Source organism: Thermobia domestica, chromosome 6 (assembly GCF_964235325.1).
Source record: "Thermobia domestica chromosome 6, izTheDome1.hap1.1, whole genome shotgun sequence".
In the NCBI taxonomy this organism is placed as follows: Eukaryota; Metazoa; Arthropoda; class Insecta; order Zygentoma; family Lepismatidae; genus Thermobia; species Thermobia domestica.
This window is the reverse complement of record NC_137459.1, coordinates 28,248,358-28,260,019: the sequence shown is the minus strand read 5'-3', so window position 1 is coordinate 28,260,019 and position 11,662 is coordinate 28,248,358. Positions and strand designations below refer to the sequence as shown.

The window sequence follows — 11,662 nt, the reverse complement described above, 5'->3', positions numbered from 1 at the left end:
AAGTCGGTGAACGGTGTTAAAAATGGTTTATTAGTTTATATACTTTATAATATCTTTTCCTTAAAACTGTCAAGCACACAAACTTGCTGACTAGGTATCCATAAACATGTACATAGCAACAACTATCCCATAATAATAATTTACATATCTTAAAAACATTCTTCTTTTGTTATTATTAAATTAACATTCTATGAAGTATAGTGCACATGTATGAGCACTTTCTGCCCAAGGTACAGGTAATTATTACTCAATCCAAAGTATTTTGTTATAATCTTCGAACTTCGTCCCTATCTTCCTAAGGCCCCTCAAGGTCGTACTATCTAAACGGATTCCGCAATGTCTTAGGTATGACCTAGCCCAGGATTTCCAAGTGGTTCCTAATAATCCTTGCTGTCACTCTGCCTCTCACCCTGCTGGTTTCCCCGGAAGCGCTCCTTACTCTCTTCGTTACCATCCATACCTTGTCCCATTAGCTAACTTAACAATCGATTTCTAAAAGCTTAACGACAGTCAAGGGTCTGCCCATAATTGCTGGTCGCCTTAAGAAAACTAACGGTCAAAGTATGCCTCCTTCAAAGTTAACAATCTGACAATCTACAAGTTTAGCTTCAGCCCAAACCTCTGCGCTCAAAACTTCTAGAAAGCTTAAAAAGGTAACAATCAAAAGGTCACTCCCCTTTTTAATGCGTGTTTAAATAAACTCTACGTTTATTGCCTAGCTAGCTCAAACACACCAACAAATCAAATAGTTACACCTATACACCTAAACCTTCTCTAATAAACTCCCCTATTTGATGTGTGTTTAAATAAACTCTACGTTTATTGCCTAGCTACTAGCTTAAACACATCAGTAAAACAAATAGTTATAACTGTGCACGTAAACTTTCTGCTAGAACTGACTCGTGCCCTCTCTGTCTAGTGAAGTTTTGTTTTCTTTTAGAAGTTTTTCTCTATAAAAATGTTTAAAAATTAAAACGTATCACGTAAGCTTTACAAACATTTTCTACAAACACTTAGTTACATTCAAAGCTACAACTCGCAAACTTATAATACCAATAAATTGCAAGCTTACTGCAAGAAAAAAAAAAACTGTATTTCTGAGTTTTTGTTCTCAGTGATATCCCAAAAGGTTGGTAGTTATAAAATTTTTATCAAAATAACGAATTCAATCCTTTTGTTAAAAGTTTAGTCTTGGCCGAAGCCAACACTACTTTATAAAACTAAAATCTTCAAAATTATTGTTATCTAAGTTCCTGTTCCAATTTATAACTTTGCCGCTCAAGTTATAATTGGTAATTTAGAAAACTTTGTTAACCAATTAAAAGTATTCTGGTTAATTACTAAACTCTCTTGTATGGGTGCCGGTCTACGCAAACACATATCGCCGGCCCGCCACATTTCACGTCGGTCTGACAAATTTTCTGCTTGGTTTTCTGGAGCAGGAATATCGTAATTTATGTCGGTTGAATTATAATTCCTAATTTCTACATTTTCTTCCTTGGAATGTTGATAATTTTTACTGTCGGCCCCCTTCTCAAGGGGCGGCTCTACGCTTTTTTTGACGTAGAAGCTCCGTGTCCGCGCTTCCGACTTACGGAACAGACTAATATCTGGTCCTCCTTAGGAGTGGCTTTTGATTATTCTGGGAGGGTCCCTGTTTTTTCTTCTCTTTATTAATATAATATTGGTTGTTTCTCTTCCTAAATCCTTGTTTTTTTATAACTTTCTTCTGCTATCACTAATGACAACTCCGTTATTTTATTGGCAAAAGTGGAAAAATCAGGTTAAGAAGGATGTTGCTTCTGGTGGGGAACGACCTTTGGTTCTTGAGTAACTTTAAGATGTTCTTGCGGACTAGGCGCTAATGGTTGAGAGGAGTTTAAAGATAGACTAGGCTGATAGCTGTTAAGTTGTTGTGGAGGTACAGGAAAATAAGTGTGCATTGGATACCTAACAGGTTGCGTTTGTACAGGGAAAGTATGATGACAAGTTGTTGAATGGAATATGTCACCTTTGGTTCGTTAGTTAATATATTTGATGGATACTGCGGATTACGTATAGGGTTTTGGCCGTATAACCTATGTAGTAAAATGAAATTTTTAGGTTTTACGTCCCACGATTATGCCGGTTAGGCTAAAGGAGACGGTGATGATGAGTGAAATGGTGCAATGAAGAAAGTGGGAGGAAACGGGACAACCCCCGAGAAAACCCACGAGCACGGTGTTAGTCCACCACAAAGTCCACACGGCGCGAGCTGGGCTCGAACCAGGGACCCAAAGCACCGGAGGTGAACGCTCTATCACTGAGCCACCGCGCCCCCCTATAACCTATGTAGTGTATGTGATAATTCTGCATGATCTCGCTTTCATAAAAGATCATTAGCGGCTTCTAATGTATTCAACTTTGTAAAGCGTCAACCGTATCAAATCTTTCTAGAGCAATTTTATTGGGAAAATCCCGTTGAAGTCCTAATGATGAGCGCTGGATCTTCTGCTCATCCGACGCGTCCGGAATTACTTATTTGTCTGATTGCACGAAGTTTACGCAAGAAGTATGAATCTATAGGTTCCTCTGGTCCCTGCTGAAGTTGAAATAGTTCCTGTTCTACCTTATATGACGAACCTTCTGTCTACTTAAAGCAATGAATTTAGCTTTTAAATTTTCGTATGTTAACGTTCCAAATTAGTTCTGATTCTTAAGTTGCAATACTAGATCTAATGCTGTATCCTGTAAATAAATTGGTAAAATCTCCTTCTTCTTGGCTCATGACCACGACTGTATGGTAGCTATATGATCGTACAACATGAACAATCCATCCGGGTCTTTGTTATGTGGCTGGAATATTTAGTAAGATGAGGCAAATTAGATGCACCCTCTCTCATGTTAAAATATGTATTGTTATTTTCTCCTGATCTATATGTCTGTTTACAAGACCTTGTTTCCGGCATAAAATTGCACTAAAGAAAATGAAGAACAAAAAGGAAGAAGAAGAGAGGAGAAAAATGGAACTTACAACGAGACATATGATGAGAAGTGGGTCCTGTACGAAGCTTCACGGCGCCGTCATCACAGTTTAGCATCCCATGAACCGGTTCAAAAACAGCCGAAATCGGTACTGCACCAGAAGAAGATCCTCCTGTGTATTTTGTGAAATGCTCGCGGCATCGTGCATCGGGAACTCTACCAAGCATCAATGTAACTGTGGACTGTCAGAAGTTGGTTTGTATTCAAGAACAACTCAAAACTCTGGAGCCAGCACATCTGAATCGCAAAGGGGTCCTCCTGTTACAGGACAACGCTAAGCCTCACGTGGCTAGGATGACCCAGGCACCATTCTATGCCTCAGATGGGAAACACTACTGCATCCGCCATACTCCCCGGACATTGCACATCCGATAATCACCTGTTCTACAGCAATGGAATCCATGGCCTTCCAGAACGTTGGCAGAAGGTCGTCGAAGCTGATGGGACTACTTTAGATCTTCCAAGCACGTCTTAGGTGACATATTGGTGTTCGAAGGTTGTGAGAGAAAAAGCGACAGAACTTTCTTGGTTATCTTTGTAATAACAAAGCTCCGCCTCCTTTGGAGACAAGGGGTACGCTCGCACCAAAAGTATAATATATTTTCCAGTTAGTAGTTAAGGTATGGAAAATTTCAAAATTTTGTAAAACTATAGATAGCCCTTGGATTATTTACGTATATTTTTCCTTATAGAGACAGAACCTCATTTACAGTACGTTTTTACCTTTGCCAATAGCTTGTGGAACTTTTAAATTTTGATGAGAACACAACCAAGCATTGAACTTTTTATTTTATTTTTTTTATTTTTATGTAACAGGTTGAACTAGATCTATTGAATTACTAAAGATTCCGACAAATCTTCACATTATTTTTATGAAATATGTTTTTATTTTGCATTTTTGCTGCCATAGGTCCTTAAATCTATTGTTAAAAAACTTGAGTTTGTGGAAGTTTAATAGAATATTTTAAAATTTTCATGGAAAAATAAAACAAAAAAATACGTTATCTCTATTATCAAAAAGTCTGTGTGATATTTCACTTTGCAAGTACCAATCTTCCCCAAGCCAGTACCAATCTGCCCCCACATGGAGAAGATTGGTACAGATTGCAGACCTTTCGTAAAATGTAATTTACTCAAGGTAGGACATTAGTAGAAACAATATTGTACATTGTAAATGTAGCTAAAGAATTACAATTTAAGCAGGAAAAAAAATCATGTTTCTCAAGCTGACGATATGTTCTAAAATCTCGGGTAAGTAAAAATCGTACCAATGTACCTCCCTCTCCCCTACCAACCAAATTTGTAGAAATATATATTTATTTCTAGACAACATTGATCAAATTTTATATTTGAAACTTTCCAAATTTAAAGGGTGGCACTATGTACCCCCTCAAAATTTTTCTATGGAGTATGGATATACCCAAAGCGATTGAACCCGTATACTCAGTCATATAACCGTAAAATGATAAATAACATCAAAGAGAATAAAATAGATCAAACCTCGAAATTTGAATTTTTAATATTTTTTACCTACAGTATAAAAGGGAAAGGGATGGACTAACCAAACGTCCAAAGGTACATATCCTGTCCTGTATTATCATACCCAATTCATAAATTGGGCAATTCCGAAATTTAAGGGGTGGTCTTGTGTACCACTCCCAAAATTTTAGAATGGTGTGGAAATATACTTATGTTGTATAAAAGAGAAAGGATTTCTGAACTCGACTATACGAAAACATAACGTAATAAACCATCAAAACAGATTAAGAGACTAAACACATTTAAATTTTGATATTTTGGCATTTTTTACCCATGAAAGGAAACGAGATTGACTACCCAAAACTTACAGAGGCTCATATCATGATTGTATACTACCATAAGTTTTACCACCTTTTTACTTTTCACATTTAAGAAAATTTAAGAAGTGGTCTTGTGCACTCTTCCCAAAATTTCAGCGGGGCTGTGGTGGCTCGGTGGTAGAGCGTTCACATCTGGTGCTTGGGATCCGCCAAGTGAACGTTGTGGTGGACAAACACCGTGTGCGTGGGTTTTCTCGGGGTTCTCCCGTTTCCTCCACTTTCTTCATTCCACCATTTCATTTATTACTCATCATCACCGTCTCTTTTAGTCTAACCGACATAATCGTGGGACGTAAAACTCAAAGATTTCATTTCATTTTCCAAAATTTCAGTGTATGGACCAAAATAAAGAGGGGATAGTCCTAGGTTCCCCTAGGTCACTGACCTTGGGTCATGTGCCATGGGTTCTGAGTAAGGAACCAGGGGCACAAAAGTTTTTTCAAGTGACCCCCTTCCTAATACTTGCACAGAAGTATCCACCAATTAATCCTTATACCTCTGTAGCTTATATATATTATAATCTATTGTAGTTAATTGCAATGTGATGCCGAATAGTATGGTACAAATTGGTCTTTACCTGTTTTGAATGGAATTAAATATTTCCTAATTATAACCCTTAAGACCACGTTAGAATTATATTAACACTGTTATCAATAATGAAGTCCGATTTTATACAACACATAATAACATGTGGTGCATTACATTCGCTTATCATGATATATGCTGACTAAGCCCCATCAAAAATGAATACGGCAAGAATAAAAATCATAAAGAGTCATTCTTCTCTCAACTCCTAAATTCAAGCCCTTCTCTCTGGTCTAGCGTCTGGAATGCATGCCTTCTATGCGCAAGGTCATGTGATCAATTCCCAGGGCGAAACACTTCAACACACAACACTTTACATGGTTCATATCCCACTAGAAACTAGGGCTCACTTTACTTCGCTGCTGACAACCCCATTTACTCAATCGACCCAATATCTTTGATTCGGCGACGTTTTCAGTAAGAAGTCCTCAAAAATTCTTTTATTCTGGTGAAATGAATTGTGGATCTTACGTCATTCATTGCTCTCTCTTATTTCGTTGCTTATTCTTTCTGTGACATGAGCTAAATAAGATGGAAACAGTGAATCTTATTCCGTGCCAGCTTTAGCAAAAATTAAGGAGCTTAACGCAACGCAAACGATACAACAAACAAACTACTATGCCTATTATTGCGAACTAAAGCGCAGATATTGCGTTTACACGACACAGACCGTTACTTAATAAAGTCCCTGTTTGTGTTCCTAGTGAATTAATGCTACAACTAAAAATAACTTAATTCTTAGGGGAAGGGGAAATTGCCTTTCCACTCCACAATGACTCCGCCAGTGGGCCTTACAAAGTGCAATCTTTTCTTCGATATGAGTAGTGTGATATTGATAGATATATTTTTATTTTGTGCAAGTACAGTTGATAGGTTGTTTCATTGTTTTTTGTTATCGCTCCATCTCGCTACTTACAACCGCATTAGGCCTAATGCAGAGTCGTTCTGACTCATGATTAGTGACATACTAAAGAGAATTACTAATATAATTTTCCTGCAGTAGTCAATCCTTTAGTACGAAGGTAATCATACTTCAATACGAGTCTACATAATTCCCATTGAATTTATTCGAATGTTATGGTTTTTCCCGCTTGTTTCAAAATGTTTACTAAAATATATTAGTGGAATATACAATTTCCCATCTTCGTGTTTAAAACCTTTGTGTAAATACATATTCCTAGCAGTAGTAAGAAAAACTTAGCTGCCTTTCTTCATGGTTTCTCTCGAAAACGATCTACAATTTTTCAATGTCATATTTTGTAAGATTCACAGTTTTTATTGATAATTTATTATAAAACAGATGTTGTTCATAAAACCTTCGCAAATGTTTTAATATTTATAATATACTATCAAATTGTTCGATGAATGTTAGTAACTTGTACGCGTAAATTTCCATTCCTAGGCGTGTAAATCGTTCATGCAAAGCATTCTGGGTATACCTTGAAGCAGCATAAGAGAATTATGTGTCTGTCATGGCGACTCCCATTCTGAAGTGGAAGCGGATTTCAAATCCGGCTGGCCCACAGCCGAGACCTCGTCATGGTCACCGTGCTGTAGCAATCAAAGATTTAATGGTGATATTTGGCGGTGGTAATGAAGGAATTGTCGATGAACTTCATGTTTACAACACAGGTAAGCATTTTCTATGACGGTCATTACGCTTCTCTTAAAATGGCGGTTTTTGTTGTCAAATAGTTATCACATAGATTTACGTACGTAATAAGGTAAATTCAATAGTGATTTCATGCTATATGTGTCAGTATGGTGTGTAGTGTCGTTTGAACTTTTACTGATGCTTAAAAATTTATATGATAAAAATTTAGTTTATTTGTTTATTACTCTCTATGTATTTTTCCAATATGGCGGCCTCCAAGTGAGAAACATGATCTGTATTTCATCTATGTTTTTTTGATATGTATAACAATGTAGAATAGTAAATCGCTGCAACAAAGTAAGATTTGATTACAATGGGTGCTGTAAATGCCATCATATTACTTTTTGAGGTGTGTATAACACATGCTCGTAAAAAAAATTGGAATTGTTTGTGGTTCGTTTGCTGATGGCGACGCTTTGACAATCGTCTGTTTATAAGTTACATCCGGGATTTTGGCCGCCATATTACTTCCAGGGCTACTAAAGGAATCTTGACAACAGAGAAATAAAGAGGAATGCAAAATGGTGGAATGTAAGGCTTGGACTGCAAAATTGCATGGCAAAAAATAATGATAAAAGTGATTTTGGTCAAAAGACACAGGAAATATTCGAGTGTAGAAGCGCCAGCAGAATCTCATTTCTCTAGAATGTAAACTGTATACATAATTGCGATGTTATTGTACTATTGAAGTTAGTACGAGAATGAAAACGGTAAATATATTACTCTGGTTTGAGTAATATCTACAACCAGCATTTGTTGTGAACACCAATAGTTCCATTTTCCTCGTAAAATAGCATTACATTTAGTTAGTATTTTGTATACGTAAGGGCCCATTAAAAATCGTTGAGTTAGCTCTTTGCGGCACGATGTTTCTAAAACGTTACCTAAAAGATGGTATAATATAGGTACAACCGTGCTTCAGAGAGTTCAAGTGTGATAAGCATATGCTCAAAATTACAGTCTAAACTAATAGAATGTAGTGTACTCGGATATACGAAGAAATTCATGTAAGAGGCTTCATGATGATAGCAGTAGCTTTGAAGAATTCAGAGCCAAAGTTAAGTTTAAGGGGTCCGGCTTTTTTTTTTTTTTTATGTTTTGCTAATTTCTCTAAATGTTAAGTTAGGTTAGGGTTAAATACCTGCATCATTGTATTCATATTCTCTTATGTGCGCTTTCGGTAAGTACAGTCTACATCATTTCGCATTCCTCGTTTCTACAAAATATGCTTAAACTAATTTTTTCCGTAAATTAATTACTGATGGGATCACCACATGTTGAATAAAAGTGTATTGCCTTTTACTTAAAGTTTACTTCTACTACCTTGAACTTAGTTCTGTTAGCATATTAATATTTTCACTAAGCATGTTTGCATGAGAGCACTTCGTTATATGCCACTACGAGTGTGGGAGCCTGAGTAACCAATTGCGGGTAAAAAGAGGGTAGTAACAAAGGGAGTTAGGGCACCGGCGGGTTACACGGGCGTTAATGTGAAATTACTGGTAGGGTACCGACGGCGTGTGGCAGGAGGTTTGTGAAATTACTGCGATGTGATCGAAACAGCTAATTCAAGTCGTGAGTTTTAAATAGTGGGTTGTTATTTTAGTGTTACTTCCTGTATAGTAGTAAACTTTGGGGAATCATCTCAAGGACGTAAACTTGGAATTTTTTTTAAAAAAAAAAATATATATATATATATATTTTTATGGTAGTAAATTTTTCGATCTATTGAAATCTGTCAGTTTTTCGTCCCACGATTTGGCTAAAGGGTCGGTGATAATTAGAAATGGTTGAATGAAGAAAATGGGGGGAAAGGGGAAAATACCTAGAAAACCCACGGACACAGTTTTTTCAGATCTAGGCCCTATTAACTAACTTTCGGAGTTACTTTATAACCTTGAGTCGTTTTGTGGTCTAGAAAGTAAAAAGTTGCCCTTGATGCTGTTTGCTTTTTCTGGTTTTCTTACTCGCAGTATATGCAGGCTATCAAGGATGGGGCACATTACGGCTCTGGTTTTTGTCGAAGGTGGTGTGTTCCTAGGTGGGTTTGAAACTGCTACGAGTAGAACTTAGAGTTCTAATGTCATAAAAACATACGATATTTTCTCTTAATGGAAACTGCTAGAATTTGGGTAGTTCGGTTTGTTTATTTATTTGGTAAGATCAACTTAGGTCTAACTCATACATTACTCTTGTGAAACACATACATTATAGTGGGGTGTGTTAAAAGGAACGTAACTTCTCATAGTCTCAGTTGCTGTTATGCGCTTTCTGTTTTTAAAAAAGAATATTTTCGGTTAACTTTACGATGCCCGCTCCAGTTGATATCCATACGCAGTCGAGAAATTACACTGGATTAATTTTAACTAAATCAGTCCAAACTTCCCTAACACTGGAGCTCTCTCATGGCTAAGCGGTTAGCGTACGCGCCTTTGGCGTGTGAGACCCGGGTTGGATTCCCGGCGGGAGCTCATGTGGTTCGGATTCCACGTTAATCAGTAGGTTCACGTCTCATATAGCCTCGCTGCTGAACGGGACGCTAAACTAAAATCCACTCCACTTCCCTAACACTGAGCTAACTCGACCCGACTCTACCTTACCCTACGCTCCTTATTCCTGCTTTACTATACTCTGCTATACCGTTTAAAGTTTTCCTTCTTATCGATGCGCAGCGGGAGCGTGTATTGTGAAGTTTTTTTGTTTAATATCCCGAGAAAACCGACGCACACGGTGTTTGTCCACCACAAAGTGCACTTGGCGCGAGCTCGGAAAGAAACAAGGACCCCGTGCACCATAGATGAACGCTCTGCCACTGAGCCACCGCGACCCCGCTGTCTTAATTTAATAAGATAGTAATGATTTATTGTTATGAGTATAGAATTGTATGTCAAATAGTTTGTTCACCAGTTCTTAGTGGAGATAGTTCGTATCGGCGTATATAATTTTTCAGTTGAAAGAAGGATTTTTTAGTACGGGTTGTATTGTTCACTACTTACACCACGTTAATAGACGTTGGATAGACCACAGTACTGTGTTCTATGCCGTTTTCTTTAATGGATGGGCTAAGCATGACGTATTTTTGCCCCTTTTCGGCATTATTTGTTTGCAGTGGGTTCCAAATCCATGAGCTGCATATGGAACTTAAAATGGCTGTGTGTTGTGATGACCGATTAATGTTATAGTAAAAGAGAATTGCACTTTTTCTTCAAATTTCTGGAAGAAGGCGATTTGAAGTTCAAATTCATCACAGGTAAGGAAAGGAAGAAAATACATTCACAAGAAAATCAAAAACACACACTGGCTTATGTTCTGTTTACCTAGTAGACGTTTCGTTTGGGACCTTGCACTTAAGTTGACAGCGAAAGTGGCGGAACTTCTTGGTTAATTCATTGCGTACCGTACAGATAGGCTTTGAGTAATACGGGAGCTGTTACTCATTTTTCATTAAGTCTCTGGTCTGGATTGGAGTAGCAGTACTTGAAGATTATTATTTAATTCCTTAAGTACATGCATTACAGGTAAGTGTATTTAATTCCTTTATTACATGCGTTACAGGTAACTGTTGGTGCGACTTGAACGTTTGTAGCAACCATAATGTTCGGTAGAAGCAAAATACAATGCTTTGGAGTTCGGACGATGTGGGAAAGACGTGTTCTGGTACTGCTAGTTACTTTTCTAATAATGATTTTTTTTTGTATGTATGTATGTAAAGATAGATATGGATTTTGAAGTTGTTTGTAAAAGTCACCGTGCTTCGACGCCATTCGTCGGTCTTCGGGTTGCATTTTCTATGTAAAATCCCTTAACCGTTGAGAGGGACTAGTGTCAAAATTGCTTCTCTCGATATTCAGTTTCTTTACGAAATAGTGCAAGAGTAAATTCTGGGAAGTGATATGGATTACCATTAAGTTTCCCGATCTCCTGCGGAAGGTGCCAGGGAATACCAAAACCTTACAGTTAATGGAGCGTTAAATATTGGACGCAATAAAGATACTATAAATATGCGCCAATTTATGTCGTTAGATATTTTTTCCAAAACTGTGAAGTCTGATCATTTTTCTGCTGGCCCCTCCCCGTCCACAAAAAGAGTAGATAGCTAAATTTGTCTTTTTTAGATTACAGAAGTAGAATCAAGTAAAATATTGTAACCTGGTTTTGGAACAGAAGCATAAACGGGTTGTTCACTTGCCCCATAGTAGTGCGTTAGGATGCAGTTGGATACGCATTCCATCAAGTTTTAACGTGGAAGGATGAATAGCATGGCATTTTAGTATTAAGCTAATCATACTGTATAGGTACTGGAACTTCCTTGAAACTTCGTAAGACAATTGCTGTTCATGTTTCTGGTTCCAGTTAAGTAAGGTTAATTTCCCTTTTTAAGTGTGATCTTTCGCTTACGATTCACTGTATGACTGAGGAATGTAATCCATGAAAAGTCGAGGAATTGCAGAGTACAATTCGTTGATAGGATTCCGAGGAGAGAAAATTAATATTAGCTAATACTTTAACAGGGTTTGACTGTGTAACCACGTTGTTGAAT

General features: G+C 37.4%; 1 protein-coding gene across 6 annotated transcripts in view; it reads left to right on the top strand.

Annotated features, from left to right (window-relative positions):
- The first annotated feature begins 6,908 nt into the window (after window positions 1-6,908).
- LOC145687904 (host cell factor 1-like) overlaps window positions 6,909-11,662 on the top strand; it is a 148,450-nt gene continuing 143,696 nt past the window's right edge. For 4 of the 6 annotated variants that reach the window (XM_081761448.1, XM_081761449.1, XM_081761450.1 and 1 more), the window contains exon 1: window positions 6,909-7,100. In XM_081761448.1, the coding sequence (XP_081617574.1) occupies window positions 6,941-7,100 (160 nt within the window). In that variant the 5' untranslated portion in view covers window positions 6,909-6,940. The remainder of the gene's footprint in view (window positions 7,101-11,662) is intronic. The other 2 variants (XM_081761452.1, XM_081761451.1) reach the window with 1 other exon arrangement.